This window comes from Ipomoea nil, unplaced genomic scaffold (assembly GCF_001879475.1).
Source record: "Ipomoea nil cultivar Tokyo-kokei standard unplaced genomic scaffold, Asagao_1.1 scaffold3401, whole genome shotgun sequence".
Taxonomy (NCBI): Eukaryota; Viridiplantae; Streptophyta; class Magnoliopsida; order Solanales; family Convolvulaceae; genus Ipomoea; species Ipomoea nil.
In genome coordinates, this window is record NW_017619829.1 from 808,953 (window position 1) to 836,801 (window position 27,849).

The window sequence follows — 27,849 nt, forward strand, 5'->3', positions numbered from 1 at the left end:
CAGGAGATATATTTTGAAACAAGCTCGCCTATACCGCTTCCGCATCCTCTTCCAGAAGCCCTTCTCCAAACTACCTCTTAATTTCCAAGCCAGATATAATGGCGCCGAGAGTGTTGGGGTGGAAGTGGGAAGAAGAGGCGGTGAATCGGAGGTGGAAAGAGTAAAGAGGAGAGTGAGGAAGATGAGAAGGGCGCATTGTTGATTTTTTGCAGTAGCAAATCAAGTATGGTGTGAAATCAACGGATGTCGAAGAGACGCACAGTATTAGAGGTTGACTGGTTGTATATATGGAAATTAAAGGTGAAGGTCTAACTCTTATGTGTCTTCTCTTTCCATTGTAGACACTATTTTATGCAACACAAATAGCAGTTTGTGAATCACAATGCATAGGAACATCGGGTGCTGGACACCCCTACAATGGCACGTCTGCCAGCAAGTTCCTTAGCCATTCGGCTTCTTGGCTTGCCAGATCTAGAGCTATAAACTTGGCTTTCATGGTTGATCTGGCAATGCACGATTGTTTGGTTGACTTCCATGATATTGCTGCTTCACACATAATGAATACGTATCCACTAGTTAAGCTTACATCATCATTGTCATTTACCCAATTTGCATCGCAGTACCCTTCTAGCACAACTGGGTATCCTTTATAATTAAGACCCCAGTCTATTGTGCCTCTGAGGTATCGAAGTACCCTTCTCAAAGCATCCCAATGAGGGGTACTTGGGTTGTGGGTATAGCGACTAAGCTTATTTACTGCAAATGCAATATCAGGTCTCGTGTAGTTCATTAAGAACATTAGACCTCCAATTACCTTAGCATACTCTTCTTGAGACACACTTGTCTCTGCATTCTTTGACAGTTTGATATTAGGATCAAAAGGGGTTTTTGCCGGGGTCACATCAAAACTGTCAAACTTCTTCAGAAGTTTCTCTGTATAATGGCTTTGAGATAAAAGATAACCTTTCTCAGTTTTGGTAACTTTTATCCCTAGGATCACATCAGCTTCCCCTAGATCCTTCATATCAAACTTGTCACATAGAGTCCTTTTAGTCTCATTTATAGCCTCAATATTTTTGCTAAAAATCAACATGTCATCTACATAGAGACAGATAATTACAATGTTAGACTTTATCTCTTTAGTGTATAGGCAGACATCTGACCGGTTAGTAGAATAACCCAAATCTAATAAGGTTTTATGAAATTTTTCATACCATTGCTTAGGGGCTTGTTTTAAGCCATATAGAGATCTTTTGAGTCTGCATACTTTCCCTTCTTGACCTAGATCAACACATCCAGGAGGTTGTTCCATGTAGATTTCTTCTTCTAATTCACCATTGAGAAATGTTGTTTTTACATCCATTTGCTGAACTATCAACCTGTGTAAAGAAGCCAAAGCAAAAAAGGACACGAATGGTTGCTACCTTTGTCACGGGTGAGTATGTAAAAAAGTAATCCTCACCGAATTTCTGTGTGTAGCCTTTGGCTACTAGCCTAACTTTGAATCTTTCAATTGAGCCGTCTGGTCTCAATTTCCTTTTGAAGATCCATTTGCAGCCAATTGGTTTGCAACCCTTGGGTAGATTGACCAATTCCCACGTGTGATTAGACTGTATTGAATCTAATTCACTTTTAACTGCTTCTCTCCACAAAGTAGAATCAACCGAGCGCATGGCCTCTTCAAAGGTTTTTGGTTCTTCTTCCAAGACTAATTGACATATAGATTGATCACAAAGTTCATTTAAGTCTTTCAATTTTGTCACATATGTTATAAAATCAGAACCAAAATTTTTCTCGATTCTAGGCCTTTTACTTCTTCTAGGTTCCTCAGTAATAGATGGGAAACTGGGAAACAAGGCAATAGATTTTTGTTGAAGTCTATTAGTAGTTGAATCATAAACAACCTTCAATGGGAATATGTGTTCAAAGAAAACAGCATTTCTTGACTCGCACATAGTACGATTTTCCAAACACATGAATCTATATGCAGCACTATTTTCAGCATACCCAACAGGTATGACATCTAAGGTTTTAGGTGTCAGATTAGGCTTTTTGAAGGACGGTAGTCCCACCTTTGCCAAGTAGCCACATACTTTAAAGTATTTAAGATTAGGGGCATGCCATTTCCATAACTCATAAGGGGTTTTTTCGAACTCTTTATGCGGGACTCTATTTTGGATGTGGTTTGCTGTTAAAGCAGCTTCCCCCCACAAATATTCTGGAGCACCTGAACTGATCAACATTGCATTGATCATTTCCATGAGAGTTCTATTTTTCTCTCCGCTATGCCATTTTGTTGGGGAGTATACGGTGCAGTTACTTCATGTATAATGCCAGATGATTCACACAATTTTTTGAGGAAATTGGTTGCATATTATCCCCCTCTATCGGATCTAAGCCTTTTAATCCTTTTGTCTAGCTGATTTTCTACTTCAGTTTTAAAAACCACGAATTTTTGTTCGACTTCATCTTTTGATCTCAATAAGTAAATTTTAGTAAAGCGAGAGAAATCATCAATAAACGTAATATAATAACGTTTTCCACATTTACTTTCAGTGTTTTTAAAATCACCTAGATTAGTGTGAATTAGTTCTAACACATTTGAAGTGCGATTAATCACAGTTGAAAATGATTTTCTAGCAAATTTCGCTTCAGAGTAAGTTTCACATTGTGTGCATACATCACTGGACAAGTTTGGTAACAGATTCATGTTTTCCAGTCTATTTAAACATTTTGTACCAATATGTCCTAGCCTACCATTCCAAACATCAACTGAAACAGTAATATACGCAAAAGAAGAAGCATTATTATTGTCATTGTTTGGTCCATGCCAATTTGGGATGAAATCATAAGTGGTAAGGGGATGATCATTTACAACGGGATGATTTCTAACTACACAGACATCTAGCACAAAAAGACATGCACGCACATATCCTTTCCCAAGGAATTTCCCACAACGAGTCATAACCATCCGGTCAAACTCAAAAACCATCTTAATTCCAGCCTTGTCTTGCAGGCCTCCGGAAATTAAGTTTCTACGAAGGGAAGGAACATATAACACATTGTGCAACAATAATTTCTTTTCAGAATGAAGCATTAACTCTACTTTTCCTCGACCACTTACCTCGGAAACACTAGAGTTCCCCATATATACTTGTTCTCCTCTAGTGATAGGCTCGAACACTTTGAACAGGTCCTTATTGGTGCAGAAGTGGCGTGAGGCTCCTGTGTCCACAACCCATTCGTCAGGATCTCCCACCATGTTTGCCTCGGTTATCACGGCTGCAACTATGTCAGAATTTTCCGTGTTTTTCAACAGGTGAGCTTGATTCTTGGGGCTATCATTGGTTGGCTTTTGACCATTCTGGTTCGTGGACCCTTTGCGGTGAAAGCATTGAGCAGCCCGATGGCCTCGTTTGCCACAAACGAAGCATTCACCATTATTCTTCCTTTTTTTTTTCTGATTTTTCCCATTCTTGAAACGATTAGAGTTGTTGGGTTTTAAGTGTTTCTTTTGATTTCTACTGGTTTCGCCAGACTTTGGCCTGTCAACACCAACATTTGTTTCAACTACATTAGTCTTAATATTATCAGAAATAGTAGCTGACCTGAGTACGGTACGATTTTCTTCTTCGATATTCAGGCTATTGATTATCTGTTGTAGAGTGTAGTCTCTTCGTTCGTGCTTCATTTTGTTTTTGAAGTCAACCCATGACTCAGGCAGCTTGTCTATTAGTGAATCAGTCAGGAACACATCATTTACTACAGCGCTTCTGCCTTCATGTCTGCAACGAGATTCTCAAAATCATGTACCTATTCAATGACTAGTTTGGAGTCCGTCACCATGAAGTGCAACCAGCGTCCTACGACATATTTTCGCCTTCCTGCATCGTCAACACCATATTTTTCCTCAATTAAATCCCAAATTACGTTTGCTAATTTGTGAGGTGAAAACATGTCAAACAAAGCGTTCGTGACACACTGTAGTATGGTCGCGTGAGCAGTCTTGTTATCCTTTTCATACTTTGCGCAAGTTGTTTGGGAAACGGACGAAGCCACTTCTTCGAAGCTGTCGAAGACTTGGGATCGACAATAGCATCTGATGCAGTCTTTTGCAACTCCTTGGCAGATTGAACAGGTGACTGAACATCAGGCACCTTTAACTTCTCAGGGTCTTCAAAAATCACATAGTCCACATCTTTGGACTCTAGCAGCATTATGATTTTTGCAACCCACCACTTGTAGTTTAAACTACCAGTCAATGGTTTAATAACAGCAACATGAGAAGCTTGGTTGGATGTCTGAGACATAGTTGATTTCTAATAAACGCTTTTAACTGTTGATTTTTTGCAGTAACAAAACAAGTATGGTGTGAAATCAACGGATGTCGAAGAGACGCACAGTATTAGAGGTTTGCTAGTTGTATATGTGACACCCCGAAATCCAAATTCGATTAAGGGATTAATTAAATAATTAATCTTATTTCAATTGGTGATTTAATTCTTAAAAATCCTGAAAATTCAATAGTCGGGGACTAGTAATTGACTAGTCAACCCCAAAGTCAATGTTGTACCTTAAGCTTTGTAAGGAGTTCCCTTGTTCCCTTACACTTCTTTATGTTAGTAAGGGTATTCTTGACTTTTCACCTTGTGTTAGTATTGTAAGCTAACCTAGTAGAACACCCTCATTTCTCTCCTTACACTTTCCAAATTCTAGCTCCACCTTCTCTCTAAAAAGGTAGATAGCTTTTTTTCCAAGCCAAGTCGAAGCTTTGTCAAAACTTCAAGAGTTGTCTCCAAGATTCTACCTTTCATACATTTGGGCATCTAGGAGGGTAATATCTATGTTCATCTTGTGTTTTTAGTGTTCTCTAAGGTGTCTTTTCTTAAAGATAGAATCTTTATGATCTTTTGGTGTGTTTTTGAAGTGGGTTTGGAAGGTGAGCCTTATTAGGAGCTTGGTGAAGTGTTAAGTGAAGGTTTTTGTCTTCAAGAGGTAACCCATGCTCTACAAAATCTATTTTGCTTACCTATGTGATGATTTCTTGGATTCTACATGTGATTTTGCTATGAAATATGAGTGTTTATGCATTATCTTGTGAAAATGCATATCTAGAGCTTGTGTTTAGGGTTCATTTATGCCATTGCTTGGCTATTCCTTTGCTTCAAGTCATTTTGTTGTATTTGGTGAGATTTGGCATGTTTTGGACATGAATTTGAGCTTGGAGTTGAAAATCCCCGAAGGGATTACTTTGTGCAGGTATATGTACCCGCGAGCGGAACGGCGGGCAGTGGCCTACCCGCCGCCCACCCGCGGGGTACATGAGGCCGGTGGGTTTGTACCCGCGGGTCCACCCGCGGGGTACATGTTGATGTTGTTGGGGGATTTGTTCCCTGTGATTCTTTTGACTCAGTATTTGGTCTTTTGACTTCCCGATGTTCTTTTGTGGAACTATTTGAGTGTCTTCTTGATGTTTCGTATGTCTAGAACTATATGGTAGGAATCCATGTAGGTTTTGGTGTGGTGAATCGTGCTAAGTGTTCAACATTGTGTTTCGTTGAACCGTGATGTGTCTTGTGTGTTCTTCGGAACTACGTTTGGTTTACCCGTTTGATAAGCATGCTAGTTTGGTGTTTAAATGCTAGCGTGTGTGTTGTTTGTACCTTCCTATTATTGATGATAACTTGTGTTATTCATCTTTGTTGTTGGACTGTGATCCATTCCTTGATTGAGTATGGTTTCATATCTTCGTTGTGATCCGTTTATTGATTCCTGTTGAGATGTGATGTGTGTGCGGCTGTACCTGGATTACACGATTTCGGTTTATGGGGCCTTAATCACCAAGGTACGGCAGTGGTCCTCGTGGTGGCCATGACGTGATTATGGAGTTTGTGACCTTTGTGTAAGGTTCACGTGTTTCTTGGGTGGCATGTGTTGCCGTGTGTGTGATCGGTACCCTCGTGTACTATGAATCGGTGGTCTTGTTGGTGGTCGTTGGTGAGGGTGATGAACAATATTTATGTTATTATTTTTAATAAACTTTGTTAGAATTAGTAAGGAAATATTTACTTAATTTTGTATTTTCTCTTATTTTAATAAGCATTGTTAAATTAAAGTTTGTGTTTTATTATTATTATTATTATTATTATTATTATTATTATTATTATTATTATTATTATTATTATTATTATTATTATTATTATTATTATTATTATTATTATGTTATGTTTGTTTCCATCCCCAAATAAAAGCCATGAATAGCAGCACTCCAGACTCAGGACGCGAACACCACAACAATACCGCGAAAGACGGAACACCGAGAACGAACGACGCGGACAACACAAACGGTAGAGGCTCCGGTCTTGTGAACGTCCGATTGTTCGGAAGCTTCAATGGCAGTTCTTGATTCAAAGCATTCTGCGGAAGCTCGGACCACAACTTGGAGCGAAATCTCGTGAAAGAATCGAAGGTCCGGAACAGTATAAAAGGGGGGCAAAATGGAAGTGAGGGGATCATCATTTTTCATCACGGAAATTCATCACCTTTCACCAAAAACTTGCTTCAAATACGTCCGTCTGGGCGGAAATTAACTTCGGAAACTCCGGGCAATAATCTGATCCGGTGGCTCGTGAATTCCGGCGGTGCTATCCATTGGCGATCTTGGAAGCATTAATCCGACAGCAAAATTCTGGCGAAAGACTTTTTCGAGCAATCTGGTTCTTTTCTCTTTAAAACTTAATTCTTTAATGTGCCTTGTTTTTCTCTTCCTAAATTTCTGAATTGTAAGCAGCTTAATCCTGGGTTCCTTTTTCATTTTCTCTATCTCTTAATTTGTTGTGATTAGAATTCTTTCAATTCTGAAAACTTTAAACTGTGTTGCAATACTTAATGTTTTATGCTAATTGCATTTACCAATATACTATTAATTATGCTTAGTTGGTAATGTTGTTTTGGTGAAACATTGAACCATTGAACCATTGATGCCAATTATCATTTCTTTCTTGATTATAAAGGACTGTCAATTTCTTTGTTCTAAGAATATAATGAAAAAGCCATGATCCAACAATAACTGCTTTATCTTGATTTATTATTTAATTGTTTAGTTTTTCCTTCTCTTTAATTCATAGTCTCTCTTCGCATTACTTTGCCAAATTCCAAATTGTGAGTACTGCTTTTAATACTGCATTTTTCCAACTCTTAGCTCTTGAAGCATTGATTTTAATTGTTTGGCACTTGAATTGATTCGTACGATTGATTTTTGTTTCTAGCACGTTAAATTATCGAGTTAATTAACTTTAAGATTATAAATTGCATATTATCAATTCCTCTTGGGTTCGACCCTTGCTATTGCACCATATTACTATAGTGATTCGTGCACTTGCGAGGACATTATAACTAAATTGTCCATCAATTTTGGCGCCGTTGCCGGGGAATTGTTTATTTTGCAATTTATTTTCTGTTCTTCCTCGTTTTTCTTATTGTGCAATTTGTTTATTTGGCTTATTTTCCTTTGCTCAATACTACTTATAACATTTATTTCTAATTTGCTTTTTGCTTTACCTATCTTGATTATCTTGTTTCTTTATTTGCTGGCTTATTTTATTTAGTCAAAATATTAATTTATTTACTTGTTTTTGCTATTTTATTCATTCATTCATTTATCTATTTATTTTATGCATGGTCGCCGTTCTTTAAATCCTGAACTATTGCCTTTAGACGATCGCATCAATAGAAAAAAAGAAAAATAGTTTACCTTTAGAACCACAAGAAACAACCACAACCATGGCTGAACTTCCTCCACCTAACCCCAACCCTAGGCCCGTTCCCGACCCTAGGCCCGTTCCTAGGTTGATGAAAGACTTTGGTAGGCCCCAAGTAGGAACTTCACCTTCTTGTATAGTGCTTACCAATGCAGCCAGGAATTATGAGCTGAAAACTATCCATTACAATCAGTTGCCATCTTTTCACGGTTTAGCAACCGAGGATGCCCTTACCTTCGTCCGGGATTTCTACGGGGTAGTCCAAAACTTTCCATTGAATGACCTGCCAGAAGATGAACTAAGGAAGAGGTGTTTCCCGTACACTCTGAGAGATGCGGCAAAATAATGGTTCATGTCTCTAACACCCGGATCCCTTCGGACATGGCCGGAGGTTTACAATAAGTTCATAGGTAAGTTTTATTCTCATGCTAAAACTTCTGAATTAAGAAGAAAAATTGCAAATTTCTCGCAAGCTGAAGGCGAGCCTTTCCATGAGGCATGGGAGAGGTTCAAACTGTTGCTTATTCAATGCCCTCACCATGGTTACCCATTGGAGCTGCAAAATCAAACCTTCTATGATGGTTTGACCCAAACCAGCCAATCAATTGTTGATAATGCGGCTGGAGGTGCCATGGGAGAAAAAACTGCGGAGGAGACCTTAGCATTGTATGAAATGCTAGGAGCAAACTCCCAACAAAAAAGCGTAAGGGGACAGACACCAGGTATGAATGAAGTTAATTCACTTGCTGATTTGAAGAATCAAATGTCTGCGTTATTAGATGAAAAAATGAATAACTTCTGTTCTATGATGGCTATGAAGCAAAATAATGCATATATGGTTGGAGAAAATGATAGTTTTGAACAAGCCAATGCAATGAATAACTTTAATCAAAGGCCCATAAATGACCCGTACTCTAACTCTTATAATCCGGGTTGGAGGAATCACCCTAACTTTTCTTGGAGTAATAATCAAAATAATTTTCAACCAATTGCTCCACCTCAGAAACCATCTTTGGAGGATACCTTGCATAGTTTCATGCAGGCCACCAAGATACAACAGGACGGATATGATCGACGATTCCAAAAGCAAGAAGAAGCTAATGATCACCGCTTCCAACGAACAGAGGCTTCCTTGAGAAAATTGGAAGTACAAGTGGGGCAACTTGCTAAATCCATGCAAGGCCATGTGCCAGGTAAGTTGCCTAGTCAACCTGAAGAAGCTAAAGTTATGGCTGTTTTAAGAAGTGGTAAAGTTATTGAAAATAATGTAAAAGCGAATACCACTTCTGAACCAATTGAAATAGTTGAGAACTTGCATGTTGATGATGATGTTAATAAAGATGAACCCAAATTGCATAAATCTGATAATCCTTATGTGCCCCCTAAGCCTTATGTTCCCCCAGTTCCATTTCCTGGTCGATTGCAAAATTCAAAATTTGATAAATCATTTTCTGAAATTTATGATTTGTTATCAAAAGTGCATGTGAATTTGCCTTTGTTAGACATGATTAAAAATATGCCTGCCTATGCTAAGTTTTTGAAAGAACTAAACACTAGGAAGCGTAAGTATGAACATAATGAAAAAGTTTTCATGTCTAAAACAGTGAGTGCTGTTTTGCAAACTGACTTGCCCCCAAAATTAGAAGATCCCGGTAGTTTCATAATAACTATTACCGTGGGGAATTCTAAGAAAGAAAAGGCAATGCTGGATTTAGGGGCAAGCATTAACTTGATGCCATATTCTGTTTATTTGCAATTGGGTCTGGATAAATTAAAATCTACTACAATGTCCCTCGAGCTTGCTGATCGATCTGTTAGATATCCTAGGGGCATTGTAGAAGATGTTTTGGTTCAAGTTGATAAATTAATAATTCCTGCTGATTTTGTTGTTCTAGACGTAAATAATAAGTGTAATCATGAGCAGGACATGCCTATTTTGCTTGGCCGACCTTTCATGGCCACAGCAAAAACAATGATTGATGTCCAAAATGGAAAACTAACTATGACTGTCCTTGATGAAACTGTTGAATTTTCCATTCTGAAATCAATGAAATTGCCTGAAAACGATATTAGTCATTGTTTTGCTGTCGATGTTTTAGATTCAATAATTTATGCTGAGTTTTTAGATGAATATCCATTGAAGGTCAAAGAGACTGAGGCCAACGAAGTGGAGTCCGGCCAAAGCACAATAAAAGAGGGGAGTGGTGAAGGAGGTTCAGTTACAGGCTGTTTGGAGCAAATTAAGGAAAAACTCCATTCAAGTGAAGCTGAAGTTCCACCCAAGCTTGAACTGAAACCTCTCCCTAATTCTTTAAAATATGCTTTCTTAGGTCCAAATAATACTTATCCTGTAATAATTGCTTCCAACCTTTCACATGAGCAAGAAAAAAGTCTGCTGGCGGTATTAAAAAATATATAAAAGTGCAATTGGTTGGACAGTAGACGATATTAAAGGAATAAGTCCAACGGTTTGTATGCACCGGATCCTACTTGAAGAAGGGGCAACTCCTGTCCGCCAACCTCAACGTAGGTTAAATCCAAATATGAAGGAGGTTGTACGTGCAGAAGTCCTAAAGTTGCTTGACTCAGGTATTATTTACCCAATTTCAGATAGTAAGTGGGTAAGTCCAGTTCATGTAGTGCCAAAAAAGTCTGGGATTACTGTGGTTAGTAATGAAAAAAATGAATTAATCCCAACTAGAACAGTAACTGGGTGGTGCATGTGCATAGATTATAGAAAATTAAATGCCGCCACTAAAAAATATCATTTTCCTTTGCCCTTTATTGACCAAATGTTAGAAAGATTAGCTGGGCATGCTTATTATTGTTTCCTTGATGGCTTTCAAGGTTATTTTCAGATTCCTATTACACCTGAAGATCAAGAAAAAACGACATTTACATGCCCTTTTGGCACTTTTGCTTATCGCAGAATGTCATTCGGGTTATGTAATGCACCTGCGACTTTTCAAAGGTGTATGATGTCAATATTTTCTGATATGATTGAAAAATATGTTGAAGTGTTTATGGATGATTTTTCTCTGTTTGGTGATTCTTTTGATGATTGTCTAGCTCATTTATCTAATGTGCTTGAAAGATGTGTTAAAATGAACTTAACCTTGAGTTGGGAAAAAAGTAATTTCATGGTTAAAGAGGGCATTGTTTTGGGGCATATCATTTCTGACAGGGGAGTAGAGGTCGATAAGGCTAAAATTGAAGTTATTTCTAAATTACCTCCCCCTACATCTGTGAAAGAAGTACGGAGTTTTCTTGGTCATGCAGGTTTTTACAGGCGATTCATAAAAGATTTTTCAAAAATTTGCAGGCTGTTATATAACCTGCTGGGAAAAGATGTTGTTTTCAAACTTGATGATGATTGCCTTTCTGCTTTTAAGTTTTTGAAAGAAAAATTAACTGCTGCTCCCATTCTTGCGGCACCTAATTGGGAGTTTCCTTTTGAAATAATGTGTGATGCATCTGATTATGCCGTAGGTGCTGTGTTAGGACAAAGAATTAATAAAATGCCTTATGTGATTCATTATGCAAGTAGAACTTTGGATAGTGCTCAGGCTAACTATACAACTACTGAAAAGGAGTTGTTGGCTATAGTCTTTGCATTAGAAAAATTTCGTTCTTACTTGATTGGTTCTAAGGTGATTGTTTATTCTGATCATGCTGCTCTAAAATATTTGTTGGCTAAAAAAGATGCTAAACCTAGACTCATAAGATGGATTTTGTTGTTGCAAGAATTTGATTTAACTATCAAGGACAAAAAAGGGTGCGAGAATGTGGTAGCTGACCATTTGTCTCGTTTACCTGAAGTAGCCAATAATTGTCCTAATTCTGATATTCCTATCAATGACAGGTTTCCAGGTGAACAGTTTCTCTCTTTACATAATAAAGAGCCTTGGTATGCAGATATTGTGAATTATTTAGTCTCGGGTCAATTTCACCCAGGCTTAAATTCACAAAGAAAAAAACATTTTCTTTCCAAGGCAAAACATTTCTTTGGGGATGAGCCTTACTTGTTTAAAATTTGTCCTGATCAAATAATTAGAAGATGTATCCCTGAGTTTGAGCAGAAAAATATTTTGAATCACAGTCACACTTTAAATTGCGGAGGACATTTTAGTGGGAAGAAAACAGCGTTAAAAGTTTTGCAGTCTGGTTTTTATTGGCCCACTTTGTTCAAGGATGCATTTGAATTTTGTGCTAAGTGCGATAGGTGCCAAAGGACTGGTAATATAAGTAAGCGTCATGAAATGTCCCTTTCAAATATTTTGGTTATTGATCTCTTTGATGTTTGGGGAATTGATTTCATGGGGCCGTTTCCTACTTCCTTTGGTTATAATTATATTCTTGTGGCTGTTGATTATGTGTCAAAATGGGTTGAAGCTGTAGCTACCAGGACAAATGACAGTAAAGTGGTTTTGAAGTTTTTGAAAGATATTTTTGCCAGGTTTGGGACACCCAGAGCTATTATTAGCGATGAAGGTACCCACTTCTGTAATAAACTTTTTGCATGTCTTCTTAAAAAGTATGACATTACTCATAAAGTGGCTACTCCTTACCATCCGCAAACCTCTGGACAAGTCGAGGTGAGTAACAGACAAATCAAGGGAATTTTGGAAAAAACAGTGAATCCTTCCCAGAAGGATTGGACCATCAAGCTGAATGATGCGCTGTGGGCTTACAGGACAGCTTACAAAACCCCGATTGGTATGAGCCCGTACAGGTTAGTCTTTGGCAAGGCTTGTCATCTGCCAGTAGAGTTAGAACATAAAGCCTATTGGGCTATTAAATTCCTAAATTTTGATTTGCAGAGAGCTGGTGGAATAAGAAAATTGAATTTGAATGAATTAGATGAAATAAGGAATGAAGCCTATGAAAACTCAAAAATCTATAAAGAGAGGACTAAAGTTTATCATGATAAGTTTATTTTGAGAAAAAATTTTGAACCTGGGATGAAAGTTTTGCTATTTAATTCTCGTTTGAGATTGTTTCCAGGTAAGTTAAAATCTAGGTGGACATGGCCTTTTGTGGTACGTGAGGTGTTTTCTCATGGTGCATGTGAGATTGAAAATCCAGAAACAGGTGAAAAATTTAAGGTAAATGGGCAAAGACTAAAGCAATACCTTGAGGGGGAACCCTCAGCCCTGATTGTTGAACGGGTAGAGTTGCGGGACTCTGAATGCCCATGTCTAGCTACTGACAATAACTAAAGCGCTATTGGTAGGCAACCCAATTCTCTTCCCGTATCTCCTTTATCTTCATGTTGTTTGTGTTCCTCTTATAAGTGTTCTTCTCCACATTGAGGACAATGTTTGAAATAAGTGTGGGGAGGGAATTTCTATTTTATACTATTTATCAAACCTATTTTACTATCTGTCAAAACTATTTTACAACTTTTAAAAAAATAAAAAATTAGAATAGTTATCATTCTGTTGAAAAAAAAAATTATTTTACTTTTAAAAATAAATTAGTATGAACTTAAGCTTTTACCCAATGAGCTTTTTGAATAGCCTATGATGAAAATAATGCATGTTTTGTCAACTCTTAGTATGTATATTACATGTGATTAGTTAATTTCTTTATTTTTATATTTTGAATAACTTAGTAAAAAAAAAAAAAAAAAACAAAACAAAAAAAAAAAAAAAAAAAAAAAAAAAAGAGAACTAAATTAAAAGTCTTTTAAATCACAAATGCCCTTATATGTTTTATGCATTTTTTTTTAATAGTTAATATGTTGGTTTCACTTTATATTACCTTTTTCAAATTCTTAAATACTTCTTGAGTGCTATAAATTGTGGTGTAGAGTGTTGGTTCAAGGGATCATCTTCGTGGCATAAGTGAGGTCATAAAAAATATATATATATTTAAAAAAATTAAATGAGAGTATTTGTTTATTTATTTATTTTGTTTGCAAAAAAAAAAAAAAAAAAAAGAGATTCTACTCCGTTGAATCAGCCACCTTATACACATGTATAATAAATAAATCAATAAGTGTCGTGGTCTGGTTTATGAGTACACACAAGATTGAAAACCCAAACAAGTCTGGCGTAAAATGGCGAGGTTTTTTGGGGAAGTTCTCTTTGGAAAAAGTCAAAATAGAAGAATAATGAGTGAACTTTGGAAGAGACGAGCGTTTGCATTTCAATTTTAATAAATGCCTTTGATCCTAATTTCCTTTCATGTTTTGCACCTGCACTGTGATAGAATATTTCTGAATTTGGTTTAGGTTGAATTTGGTGAAATTTTTGTATTTATTTTATTGAGTTTTTGTATAGCTCATATAAGGGGTGTCAGCACACGAGCACAAGTTTTATATTTATTTTAGTTGCTAAAGTTTTTAAGTTCTAGTCAAATATTTTGTACATTCTTTGAGTTGACACTGATTTTGCATTGATGAGGCAAATAAATTTGAAAGGCTATTTGGGTAAAGCTCAGTGTAATACTTGATTTCTTTTTCTTTAATCTTTTCTTTTCTTTCTAATAATGTCTTTGTTTGAGGACAAACAAATAAATAAGTGTGGGGAGATTTGATGAACAATATTTATGTTATTATTTTTAATAAACTTTGTAAGAATTAGTAAGGAAATATTTACTTAATTTTGTATTTTCTCTTATTTTAATAAGCATTGTTAAATTAAAGTTTTTGTTTTATTATTATTATTATTATTGTTATTATTATTATTGTTATTATTATTATTGTTATTATTATTATTGTTATTATTATTATTGTTATTATTATTATTATTATTATTATTATTATTATTATTATTATTATTATTATTATTATTATTATTATTATGATTATTATGATTATTATGATTATTATTATTATTATTATTATTATTATTATTATTATTATTATTATTATTATTATTATTATTATTATTATTATTATTATTATTATTATTATTATTATGATGTTATGTTTGTTTCCATCCCCAAATAAAAGCCGTGAATAGCAGCACTCAGACTCAGGACGCGAACACCACAACAATACCGCGAAAGACGGAACACCGAGAACGAACGACGCGGACAACACAAACGGTAGAGGCTCCGGTCTTGTGAACGTCCGATTGTTCGGAAGCTTCAATGGCAGTTCTTGAGTCAAAGCATTCTGCGGAAGCTCGGACCACAACTTGGAGCGAAATCTCGTGAAAGAATCGAAGGCCCGGAACAGTATAAAAGGGGGGCAAAATCGAAGAGAGGGGATCATCATTTTTCATCACGGAAATTCATCACCTTTCACCAAAAACTTGCTTCAAATACGTCCGTCTGGGCGGAAATTAACTTCGGAAACTCCGGGCAATAATCTGATCCGGTGGCTCGTGAATTCCGGCGGTGCTATCCATTGGCGATCTTGGAAGCATTAATCCGACAGCAAAATTCTGGCGAAAGACTTTTTCGAGCAATCTGGTTCTTTTCTCTTTAAAACTTAATTCTTTAATGTGCCTTGTTTTTCTCTTCCTAAATTTCTGAATTGTAAGCAGCTTAATCCTTGGTTCCTTTTTCATTTTCTCTATCTCTTAATTTGTTGTGATTAGAATTCTTTCAATTCCGAAAACTTTAAACTGTGTTGCAATACTTAATGTTTTATGCTAATTGCATTTACCAATATACTGTTAATTATGCTTAGTTGGTAATGTTGTTTTGGTGAAACATTGAACCATTGAACCATTGATGCCAATTATCATTTCTTTCTTGATTATAAAGGACTGTCAATTTCTTTGTTCTAAGAATATAATGAAAAAGCCATGATCCAACAATAACTGCTTTATCTTGATTTATTATTTAATTGTTTAGTTTTTCCTTCTCTTTAATTCATAGTCTCTCTTCGCATTACTTTGCCAAATTCCAAATTGTGAGTACTGCTTTTAATACTGCATTTTTCCAACTCTTAGCTCTTGAAGCATTGATTTTAATTGTTTGGCACTTGAATTGATTCGTACGATTGATTTTTGTTTCTAGCACGTTAAATTATCGAGTTAATTAACTTTAAGATTATAAATTGCATATTATCAATTCCTCTTGGGTTCGACCCTTGCTATTGCACCATATTACTACAGTGATTCGTGCACTTGCGAGGACATTATAACTAAATTGTCCATCAGAGGGACGACGATCCCAGGAGGGAAAAGGTTGGACTTGGTTGTACAGGGGTCCTGGAGGTAACGGTTGGAACTAGAAATAAGGTTGGGGGTAGCCATAAGGTTGGAACCGGGCATAAGGAAGGCATATCAACTGGTGATGCGTGATGTCACGAGGGCTTGTGTAGCCGTTGTTGTGAGTTATCTTCTTGTGACGTGTGTAGTCACAAAGGCATGTGTTGCCTTGGCATGTGTTGCCATTGGGTGTGTCCTTAATCTTTTGAGTTGTGCATGTCGGGTGTTAACCTATTGTGTGATGATAAATTATACCTTGAGACTTCTTGTGAGTCGTTGTTGTTCTTTGTGGTCTTGGGATGTGTTCCTGTGTTCTTGTTGAGAGTGTTTGAGTCTCATGTTGACTATTACTCTTGGTTTTGTACTTATATATATGTATTCCGTTTCGCAAATGATTTTACAAACATATATCTTATCTATGTATGATATTTCACATGTATTGGTGGGTTACCAGCATTATTCGCTGACCGAGCGTCGTCCCATGTTTTATGTGTTTCTTTCACGTGATGTTTAGACGAGTGCGCGGTTTAGTGCCAGCTAGTGTAGCTCCTCCCTTATGTTTTGTGGCCTGTGAGCCAATTTAGACTTAGTACCTTATTTTGATGGTTTTTAGACGTTGAACAATGCAGATGTTTCCCTGTGCGTTCACCCCTGGGTGAGCGTGGCATAGCACCCCTTACTTCTAGTTTATATATATTTCTCTTTCAGTCTTCCGCTGTGTTTGGTGTTTTGGTTTAGATATCTGCATGTTTAAGGCTTTAAATAGCACGGAATTTAGGGGGTGTTACAGTATATCTAGAAAGGTGAAGAATGCTGTGTCATGTTCAGTAACACTTCCTTCAAAGCGTTTACGACCAGGGTATCGCACGCTCCCGACAAGAACACAAAACTACAAGATAAAACCTGTATAAACTCAGGCAAGATGAACGAATAGCATATGCAGAGAGGGGTCGAAAAACTTGTATCTACAGAGGAGAAGGGAACAGTTTAAATATTGTGTTTGATAACCGCCCACTCTCCACAAGCCACAGAAAATGTCCTATAATGAAGGGAAGGTGTATGACCAACTCACAACACTGGTTTATGGAGATGTTGTGCGGACAAGATGCTGAGATGATCCCAACATGCATATGGAAATGGTTGATTGGGTGGTGGAAAGTAGGTGTGTGGAATTGGAGCAGCTAAGCAGAGCCTTAATGGCTTTGAAAGAATATGAGGGGGGGGGGGGGGGGGGGGGGGTTGCAGATAAGAGATTGTGGCTGGCTGCCTGTCTTTCTTCTTGCTAATGAGGGCAGTGGAGGGAATATGCATGAACCGAAGGAAATAACATTTTTACCCCTCAGTTTGATGGACAACTAACGGAAGGACTAACAAGGTAACGTTTTAGTAGTTAAGGGATTAAATTGAGCAAAAATTTAAATAGAAGACATTTTAAAATAAATCTCAATAGTCAAGAGACCCTATCTAGTATTGACTCATTTTCTTCTCATCTCTTCTATGAAAATAATTTTTCTTCCTATGAATTTGTGCCAACATTTTTGATAAAAGTCAAAGTGTTCTCCGGCCTATTGGTCTAGTTTTCTGAAAATATATAGATTGAGTGCTCAACTATATTATTTTAATCCATTTTATCTTGAGAGACTAACGCTACAACAATCTTAGCACCATTGGGAGTGATAGTGGATATACCTTAGGCTACCGACCCGTGCATACAGAGGACCTGATCGGTCTCGACCCCATGCTTAGCAAGGATTCTTTCCCGGCCTAATCCGACTTCGAGAGGAAACTCGACTAACCCAACCTGAAGATCATTTTTCCTATTAGCTTGATGATGAGCTTATGCTCTTACTCTTTTGTGCTCGATTCCGACCCAAGTGCTCGGCTAGGGCCCCGAGCCCGATAACCATTAGCTAATCAGATATTCCTCTCCACGTAGACGCTTATCCTTAACCTCCAGGACCGGCGAGTGCATGGAGGACACATGTCGCACATGCCGACCTCTCGACATGTGTATCTTTTCGCCTCCTATAAATACCATGTTTGATGCTTGTTGAAGGACCCTTTTCCCTTCTCTTGCTCTAAGACTTACAACAGGAACCCCTGACCTCCAGTCTAATTCGCCCGAGCTAATAAAAATTATACGATAAATTACATTAATCCATATTTTCAAAATATACACTCCAGAGTATTCACAATATCAATTGGCGCTCCACCTGAGTTAGAACATGTATTTAATAGAATCTATTCGGAATACACGGAGTGTATGGAACGAGAGGGAATCAACTTAGCCCCCAAATGGAGCAAGCCTGAGCTTATCCGGACAGTGATTGGGGACGAGGCAATTAACATCCCAGGCTTTTTCAGGGATTGCTATTATGATGTTATGTTACATGGCCCTATTATAATAAAGTAGGAGTTACTCTTTTACCTCTGAATATTGCTCTTTTATTGTCTAGGGAATGCCAAGAGGTTTTTCAGTTTCTGGATCTAATCAACTATGTCTTCTAATCTGAGAACTCTTTGAAAGTGGGAATCCCCCTTTACTTTAGAATAATTATGTATATTATTATGGAACAAACTCTCAGAGCTGCGGAACTAACGAGTCTATTAGAAAGTGGAATTAGCAACATTTACACGAATTTTCAAGTGGATGAGATCGGTCGAGTAGTCGCAATTGGAGATGGGATTGCACGTGTTTATAGATTGAACGAGATTCAAGCTGGGGAAATGGTGGAATTTGCCAGTGGTGTGAAAAGGAATAGCCTTGAATCTTGAGAATGAGAATGTAGGGATTGTTGTCTTTGGTAGTGATACTTCTATTAAGGAAGGAGATCTTTTCAAGCGCACTGGATTTATTGTGGATGCTCCTGCGGGAAAGGCTATGCTAGGGCGTTTGGTCGACGCCTTGGGAGTACCTATTGATGGAAGAGGGGCTCTAAGCGATCATGAGCAAAGACGTGTCGAAGTGAAAGTTCCTGGGATTATTGAACGTAAATCTGTGCACGAGCCTATGCAAACAGGGTTAAAAGCGATAAATAGTTTGGTTCCTATAGGTTGTGGTCAACGAGAACTTATAATCGGAGACCGACAAACTGAAAAAACAGCTATTGTTATCGATACCATATTAAACCAAAAGCAATTGAACTCAAGGGCCTCCTCTGGGAGTGAGACATTGTATTGTGTCTATGTAGCGACTGGACATAAACGCACAACTGTGGCACAATTAGTTCAAATTCTTTCAGAAGCGAATGCTTTAAAATATTCCATTCTTCCATTCTTGTAGCAGCCACCGCTTCGGGTCCTGCTGCAATTTTTGGCCCCATATTTTGGGTGTGCCATGGGGGAATATTTCTGCGATAATGGAATGCACACATTAATAATCTATGATAATTACAAATGTCATTATTGTTACATATTAATAATCTATGATGATTACAAATGTCATTATTGTTACGCCAACCACCAGGTCGTGAGGCTTTCCTACGTGATTTTTTTATTTATATTCTCAAGTGTAATTACATACATTTGAAGTGTTTAGTAATCTAATTAAACTTTTTTTTTTTTTTTTTTTTTTTGTTCAGTGATTTAATTACATTTTTAGGTTATAGAACCTATTTGAACCTTATTTATTTATTTTTTTTTTGTTCAGTGATTTAATTACATTTTTAGGTTATAGAACCTATTTGAACCTTATTTCTATACAATTTAATATTCAACTAATAATTTTTATTGATTTAATACGGAGTATAATTTTACCTAATTGAATCCTAATTTTACCTAATTGAATCCTATATTAGTCATCCGTTTGTTGGTTCCTAGAATCAAAACTAAATTGAAAAAAAAATATTTATAATTAAAGATTAAATCAAATAAAATCACTTTAATCAAGAACTAAATTAGACAAAGTCACTATAATTAAGTACTAAATTTGATAACTTTCGAAAAAAAAAAAGTACTAAATTTGATATTAATAAAAGAAAAATTACCAAGTTATATCATTACAAGAGAGTTCAATTAGATAAAACCATCAAAATCCAAAACCAAATTAAACACAAAAAGTCATTTTAAACTAAATTAAGAAAAACTACTATAATGTTCGTACGGTTTAACTTAGTAGTTTAGTAAGCAATGTTTAGGAGAAAAGAAAAATCACTATAATTAAAGATTAAATTGAGTATTAACTCCTTTACTTTGCTAACATCCACATAATTCATAACTTAATTTTTATAAGGACAAAAAAAGAAGGGGTATAAAATGAAGGCAGTATCCACAACAGGTGACAGGAGGTTCATATTTTCCCAGAAATGCCAGTACCAATGTCTATCAACGACTTCCTTGAAAGATTTATGATTGAATCCGCTATAACTCTAGCACTGGACTTCATGTAACCACCTGAAACATCATACCATATTAAAACACAGATTTTTAGATGGCCTAAATAAGAAGATCACAATGACTTAATAATGACACTTATTCAACCTGATGTAAGCATCAGAAGAGGGATATTTCTCTCCCGACCAAATCTAAAAACCTTTTCATCCCTTGCGGCTATTCCTTCTGGACTGATCTACACACATGAATAAATATGGCTGAATTATCCTTCATAAATTAGCATACAAAAGAGAATCACATCAGATTCCACACATAATTTCCGAAAGGCAGTGGCACAGAATCACAGATCACTAATCCAGCTCTAGTTTAGTGTCTATTAAGAGTCCCACAATGAAAAAATAAGAAAGAACATGTGAATTTCTAAAGTCACGAGTTGAACTAGCTAATTGATTAAATTCAGTATTGTAGTGTTTCGAAACAATAAGAGAGAACATATGGGGCCTTGGGTTAGCCTGTTTGGTTGATCACAGAATATTTGTTTTTATTGAAGCTAGGATTTTATTTCTTGCCATACAAATTTAAGTCTTTAAGAAGCTTACCTTCAATCTGCCCAGAGGATCTCCATCCAATATATCAGTGCCAGCATTATACACAATTAACTCAGGGTTAAATTTATGTTCAGCAACCTGCAGATTCATTTCAAAAATCATACATACATACATACATACATAGGGTTGTGTCTGTTTATGAATAGGTGTTTACTTAAGAGTTATGTGTCTATATATATGTATGATGTATCTTCAATAGAAACATAGAATTATAGAAATATATTGTAACCTTTCAATACTATATACAGTTTCTCATTCCTAGATTCTTCATCTTTGCTTCTGCCTAACTGGTGGGTGGTTGTTATCCTCTACCCGCCAGGCATTTTTGGATCTTTCAAATTCAACATTCTATATACATTAATAACTAATTAATTATTGCCTGTCTTAATTCTCCACATTGAGTCTCCTCAGTTCCTTCATTAAAAAAGGGCCACCACGGCACCACCATCTGTGTTTTCTCATTTGAAACTGAATGAAGAACCAAGTAACGAAAATACAAACCTTAAGAGCTTGATCTAGTTTAGTCAAGTAGTCATTTGTTTCAGTCCCACTCTGTCAAAATTGATTTAACAAAGGTCATATGAGTTTGACGAAACAGAAGCACACAGTAAATTCATATTAATCAGGGGAATTTAATTCTCACCCCAACTTCAACCTTCTGATCAATGTATCTCCTGGCTTCAAAATCCTTAAAAGATACATAAATTAGAAAAAAGACAAGTAGACCATATGCTCATGAAAAACCATATATTGATTCCATTATCACAATTCTTTTGCAAGGGGACACTAGTGAAAATCATGAGGGCAACAAGATAAAGAGGGACGTAAAGCAGGATAAACAATTTAGTGGGTATAAAGTGTTTGGGCAGCAACTCACCAATGGATAAATGCCAGGATTGTACATGTCAAGAATATAGACCCTTCCTGCCAATATCCAATCACAGATCAATCAACAAAAGAAAGGGGTAACCCCAGCCAAGATGGCTAAGGATACAAACTTGTAACCACAAGGTCATGAGTTCGAATCCCATCCTTCTTGGTTTGAGCCAGTTAGCTATGGGCAACCTAGACTGGTTTACCTCGTGGAAATTGCCGGCTAGGGTCACAAGGCGGGGTTTACTCATTGTACACCCTCGGGTAGTGGCTGCGGGTTTTCCTCGTCAACCCAAAAACAAAAAAGAAGCCACAGAAAGCCCAAGAGTAAGGGAAAGAACCATACTGTCATTTGCAAAATCAATTTCATGGCCATTTCCTTGATGTGCATCAAGATCAATTATCATCACTCTGTATATGTAGATAATAAAAATTAACAAATTTTTATGCTCAACAAATTGCTTAAAAGTTTATGTAGGTATAAATTTGCATAAATACCTTGATATATTCAACCTGACAAAGGCAAACTGAATACAAATTGAGATGTCTGCATAAGCACAAAAGCCACCTCCCTTGCTTGCAGAGCAATGATGAAACCCACCACCCACATTGATAGCCCATCCTCGTTCTTTTGCAAGCTTAGCAGACAAAATGGTTCCTCCTACCTATCATAAACTGCTCAGTGAGTAGTTTGAACCATAATTTGTAAAGAAATAGAAGCAGAATATAATTAAATTTCACCTGCTTGCGGAAAGGCTGAAGAACTTTCTGTTGTACAAGACAATTAGGCAGAACTGAGACAGGTGGGACCTACAACGTAGAAGTACAAGATATCCAGAAATCAAAAAGTTCATTACAGGGATTCTTTTGGTTCCAGCTGTACTTTCAAGAAAATGTTACATTAAAAATATGAAGTTAAATTCAAGTCTGACCTCAACAATCATAGCGACATTTATGCTGCTCTTTAAACTAGCCAAGTAGGACTCTGAATGTACCTGTCACCAAAATCACAGATTCTTAGACATACAAATAGAAGTTACAGAACATGAGGAACACGTAGCATGCAAGCTTCACAGCAGGCACAAGAAATTAATACTTCCCATTTATGTTCACATTAGAGGTAAAAGGGTGACATTTTCTTAGTTCCATTGTTAAGTCTGCTCTAGAAAAACAAGAGAGGGAAGGAGAGAAAATAGAGTTTGTTTGACAGACACGCATTTTGACTTTTGAACTAATGGACCCAATATCCAGCAGATGTATAAAGTTCAGCCTCAAGCTCTAGAATCTTATGGTCTATATGCTAAAATCTTCTATAGAGCAAGGATAAGCACATCTGAGTATGTATAAGGCACTACATCAGTACATCCTCTTAAGCAAATCTAAGCAGGTATAAGGAAACTATGCCCAAGACCTTGTGGTCAAGTAGCATAAACTTATAAACTTAGCTAAGCTTAGGAGGTTACAAGTTTAACCCCCAACACTTCAGATGTACTCCCAAAATAGAATCAATTAAATTTACTATTTGTTCTATTCCTTAGTTGGAACTTGTATAGAATCATTTTTCGAGGCAGCAGATCTCTGTTTCCATGATCTCCTGTTCCCTTCTCTGTCATAATGCATTTGCTAAAGACCAAACTGTTCCTATAAAGTCCAGGACCAACACATCACATTAAGTTCCTTTCACGCGCTCATGATAGTATAAAGAATAATGGGCATTACACTAGAATGGAGAAGGATAATTAGATATATAAAATATAAATAGCAAAAAATCCTATAAGTTTCAACTTTCAACATCTTATTTTAAACAAGCACAAATAAAATGCAAGTGAAAAGTGGCTTGCAATACCACTAGGAGATCATCTTTGGTTGCCTCCAGAGGCTCAACTATTTGCTTTTTCTCCAGAATTTTATCTGCAGTGAGGAACTGGCAGATACGACCCCATTTAGAAGAATCAAATGGGTGCCTACATCAATTAATAAAAATGAATTGAACTTCAGAAAGACATTCAGCACAAAATGGTTACCTCTGAAAGGATGAAACAAAAATAAATAAATGTGCATAAAGAAAGGTGGACTATTGACAAGGTACTTGCAAACGGAAAACCAATCATATAAGAAGTAAAATGTTGTTTGCACCAAATTAATTTTTCCACAAAATATTATTAAAATGGTGCGACTTTGGAGGACTATACTTTGGTGACTATATGATGGATTTGCAAAATTCACATATGCTCAAAGAGCACTTGAAGTCCTGCTATATAATAAATGTTACATCAATAGCCCAATAGGATGTCAATATAAAATTATGATCAATTTAGTTAGGACTTTCTAGATTTCCAGCACGTTGAAGTTAGGGGTTTTTGTTCAATCATGTACTAAATATTGAGTCATCTAGTTTCATATTCTTGTAACATATAGTAGTGATGACTCAAGAATAATCTATTTACTTGCATAAATTTAAATGTAATTATGGATTAAATGGAAGTGAAGCTATAAACATATTAGTGAAATATTGCATAATACTCATAGTGTTTTTGCCTTCCTAATATTCTGTAGTTGTAGACTTGTAGTTGTCTAATAGTGGTGTTTTTCAGTTCCTCACATTCTATAGTAAAACACTTCCATTTTGAAAAAAATCACTAAGCAGAATTTAAATTTAGAAACTTACAGAAAAAGTAAAAGTATAATAATTACCACAATAATAAGAAGAATTTAAATGTAGTACGCCATTGATCATGAATAAATGTGTGCCTTTATTTTAAAAAAAAATGTTAAACATTTTCAAAGAAGTATAACTGCACTGGTTGTTTTCGAACATCAGTTACATATCGTGTTTACTCTGGCATTCAGTCTTCCTATAAATTTAAGTCAGAAATCATAAACTGCCAAAAACAAACATAAAATATATATATTCCATCTCCACATTCTCCCACCTTACTCATGCAAGACTGGAATTATCTTATTGAAAGTTCACTCAATTAACAGAGTCTCCAAAGAAATTCATCAAGTGTACTCCAAAAGCAATACAAGTATTACTCCAAATGCAGTAAAACCATATACTAACCCAATAAAAGGAGAAAAACACAAAAAGCAGATATATGGGGAGACAATTCCAATAAAAGGAAAGAAATAAATCCTTACAACTTTTCTATGCCGAGAAAGGCGATATTGTATGAAGATGAGTAGATAAACGGAGCCTGGTTCAACAAATAGAAGTTAAAGTTCAGTTAAGAACATTTGATAAAGTGTAGCTAAAACAATCGTACATACACAATACATTGTATTAAATTCTAATAGAGCTAGTAGCATTCAAAAAAAAAAAAAAAAAAAAAATACAAGTGTTGTAATTTTCACAATTATTCAAAAAATAATACTAATTATTTCCCGAAGAATAAAATAGATATGAATTATATATCTAGAATCAATTTCTTATTTACGCATAAAGTAAACCTCTTTCTTAAAAGGAGCCATAGAGGTGTGTTACCTTAGAAGGAGGCACGTCGAAATAGAGCTTCCTTGAGAGAATTCGATTTCGACGGGCTTCGACGTCGTCGTCGTCGTTTTTAGATATCGGAGAAGGGCCGCCGGACGATGAAGACATCGTGGACCTTCGGCTAGTTGAGAAGAGAAGCGAAGAGTTGAGGATAATGCAACGATTGAGGGAGCGGTGAAGTTTAGCGGCGATCGGAGGGGAGATTATATTATCCGGCTGACGCATAGAGGATCATAGCTCACTTCCGATTTATGGCGGTTGGGAGAGAGGTGTTGAGTTTGACTCGGCGAGTGTGGGAAGAGCTAGACGCTGCTTCGGAGATAGGTGTCAGTAAAGCTATGCGGAGCATGCCACGTGGAGCGGAGAAAATTACATATGAGCCCCAGCAGTTGCTTAGGGAAAATGCTTCCCCTCCTAAATTTCATCTTCAATGTTATTTTTTTTTGAAAACATCTTCAATGTTATTAACATTCATTTATTAGGTGTTATCAACTCCATCACTAATTCAAAATAGAATTTAGCTATCAATGAGAGGTGGTCACATCATGAGGGAGGAATTGAAGAGAATGTTGTATTGCAAGTTTATTTGCAGGCCTTTAGCTCGTGAAGAACAGTAAGAACAAGAAGAAGAGTAGAGACAAAATAGAGGGTTTCTTATTCCTTTATATCACACCTATGATCATTACATTAGAATGACATATATATAATAACAAGTGTAACGGAATACAATAATGGCAAGTTTATTTGCAGGCCTTTAGCTCGTGAAGAACAGTAAGAACAAGAAGAAGAGTAGAGACAAAATAGAGGGTTTCTTATTCCTTTATATCACACCTATGATCATTACATTAGAATGACATATATATAATAACAAGTGTAACGGAATACAATAATGGAGACATTAAGGAAACCGTTACACAATAATGTCCACAATCATTACTATTTATAACACTCCCCCTTGGACATTATTTGTTGATGATCTAGCCTCGTTTTAAAAACTTTCTAGGAAAACCCTGTGGGAAAAACCTAGACAAGAAAAGAGTACAATAGAAAATATATTCATGCCTCATTAAAAACTTCACTAGGAAAACCACGTGGGAAAAACCTAGTTGAAGAAAAGAGTACATGATATATATAAAAACATATATTGTATTTGGTCGCCTCATTAAAAACCTTAACTTAAGAAAACCCTGTGGGAAAAACTTAGTTAAGGGAAAAAGAGTACAACCATAAGCCTTCAGGGCGCAAACCGCATAATCTTCAGGATTTTGGGGTTTGTCCATTTAAGCAATTATTTTGCAACTTTTCCTCATTGTCATTACTATATCATACTCATGCCTCGTTAAAAACCACACTAGAAAACCCAATGGGAGAAAACTAGTGAGGAAAAGAGTACATGATATTTATGTATTTATGTGTTGCAAATAGTGCGCAATTGTTAGTCTTTTATGACTTAATCTTCAGGATTTTACGTTCAATGTTCAATCTTCCGGATTGATTCGAGTAAATGTACTTCCAGTCTCCCCCTGAAGATAACAATTTTCAAGTTCTACATATATTTCAAATTTTGAAGAGATGGATTGGACAAATCTTCTGGATTGTCACTTAGAGTAGTGTACAATAATCTTATGGCTCTTCTAGAGCTAATATAACATTTGTGCAACACAAGTGTTATTGTCCTCATTTTGAACATTTAGGGAAATTCATTGTATAATTAGTTTGGACTTGGCATTGCGGGGATCAAACAAAACAGCCAGTACCCGAGTAGCCTATTAAAACCGTATCATGGTTTCTTACATAAATGTCATGTCTTTGTATCTCGAAGATACCGGAGGATATGTTAATCATTATTCAAGTACTTCATTTGTAGGGGGAGCACTAGATTTTGCTAGCAATTTTATCACAAATATGTTGCGGTTATGGAACTTCTGGTTTTATAATGGTGCTCCAATGATAATGAAGTAAGGGACTTCGAGTCCAAAAAGGTTCCTTATCTACTTCAAGAGATTATTAGGAAACCTTTAGTTTGATAAAAACATGACACTTATATGCATATAGACATATGAAAAAGCATTTTTAGATGTAGGCTGACTGGTGTATAAAAAAACTGTAAAGAAAAACTCGATCTTCAAGTCGAGATAATACTTATAGCTTTCACAAGCTTTTTGTTTCAAAAGTCTCAGTCTTTAAATATGAACTGACATCATCAAGCTCTTTATATCTTTCATTGATGTTTACACCATCAATCTTGACTGAGATAATAAATAATAAATAAGTTCATTATCAACCCTTTATCGAGCACACAATGGTACATATTATTCCTTCAATGAGGATATTAACTCCATTCGCAACCCTTTAAAGAGTAGATAATGACACATAATAATACTTAAAAATGAGAATTATGAATCCATCAGGGATTTCTCAAGATAAATTTAACTGCATATCTAAATTTATTATTCTGCCAATTGTATTATGTAGCGGAACTTAATGCCATTTACCGTGGGAGATTATATTTGATTAAAATCAATTAAGGGTCTCTGCGTGAACCCATAGGCTACAAACTCGCTTTATCACCTCATTATTCTTATTTCTCTTTCATGCACACACCCATTTGTAAC

The 27,849-nt window shown here is 36.2% G+C and overlaps 1 protein-coding gene and 1 long non-coding RNA gene across 3 annotated transcripts in view; one reads left to right on the forward strand and one right to left on the reverse strand.

The window, feature by feature from the left end:
* Positions 1-18,953, forward strand: part of LOC109171289 — a 27,335-nt gene extending 8,382 nt beyond the window's left edge. Inside the window, exons 2-3 of the long non-coding RNA XR_002052561.1 lie at positions 3,672-3,678; positions 18,869-18,953. This is a non-coding gene — a long non-coding RNA (uncharacterized LOC109171289). The remainder of the gene's footprint in view (positions 1-3,671; positions 3,679-18,868) is intronic.
* A 1,106-nt stretch (positions 18,954-20,059) lies between these two features.
* LOC109171288 (histone deacetylase 2) lies at positions 20,060-25,665 on the reverse strand. 2 transcript variants are annotated; one of them, XM_019320354.1, is made up of 13 exons: positions 25,226-25,662; positions 24,883-24,938; positions 23,588-23,705; positions 22,674-22,736; positions 22,483-22,551; positions 22,240-22,406; positions 22,088-22,152; positions 21,746-21,792; positions 21,512-21,556; positions 21,370-21,420; positions 20,860-20,946; positions 20,408-20,495; positions 20,060-20,320 (listed from the first exon to the last, which is right to left on the reverse strand). In XM_019320354.1, the coding sequence occupies exons 1-13, from the start codon at positions 25,457-25,459 to the stop codon at positions 20,217-20,219; spliced, it is 1,194 nt and encodes a 397-aa protein (XP_019175899.1). In that variant the 5' UTR covers positions 25,460-25,662; the 3' UTR covers positions 20,060-20,216. The 2 variants fall into 2 exon arrangements, 1 of the variants encoding a protein (XP_019175899.1); XR_002052560.1 differs by having other exon boundaries at positions 20,206-20,320; positions 20,408-20,490; positions 25,226-25,665.
* Positions 25,666-27,849: the final 2,184 nt, after the last annotated feature.

What these genes read in the sequence shown, in the direction of transcription:
- LOC109171288 (XM_019320354.1), bottom strand. Translation starts at nt 25,459, where the DNA reads ATGCGTCAGCCGGATAATATAATCTCCCCTCCGATCGCCGCTAAACTT. An exon ending in TTTCTCGGCATAGAAAAGTT is followed by an intron (nt 23,706 to 24,882) that starts GTAAGGATTTAT and finishes TAATTGATGTAG; the next exon opens with GCACCCATTTGATTCTTCTA. An exon ending in ATCCTCTGGGCAGATTGAAG is followed by an intron (nt 20,496 to 20,859) that starts GTAAGCTTCTTA and finishes TCATGTGTGTAG; the next exon opens with ATCAGTCCAGAAGGAATAGC.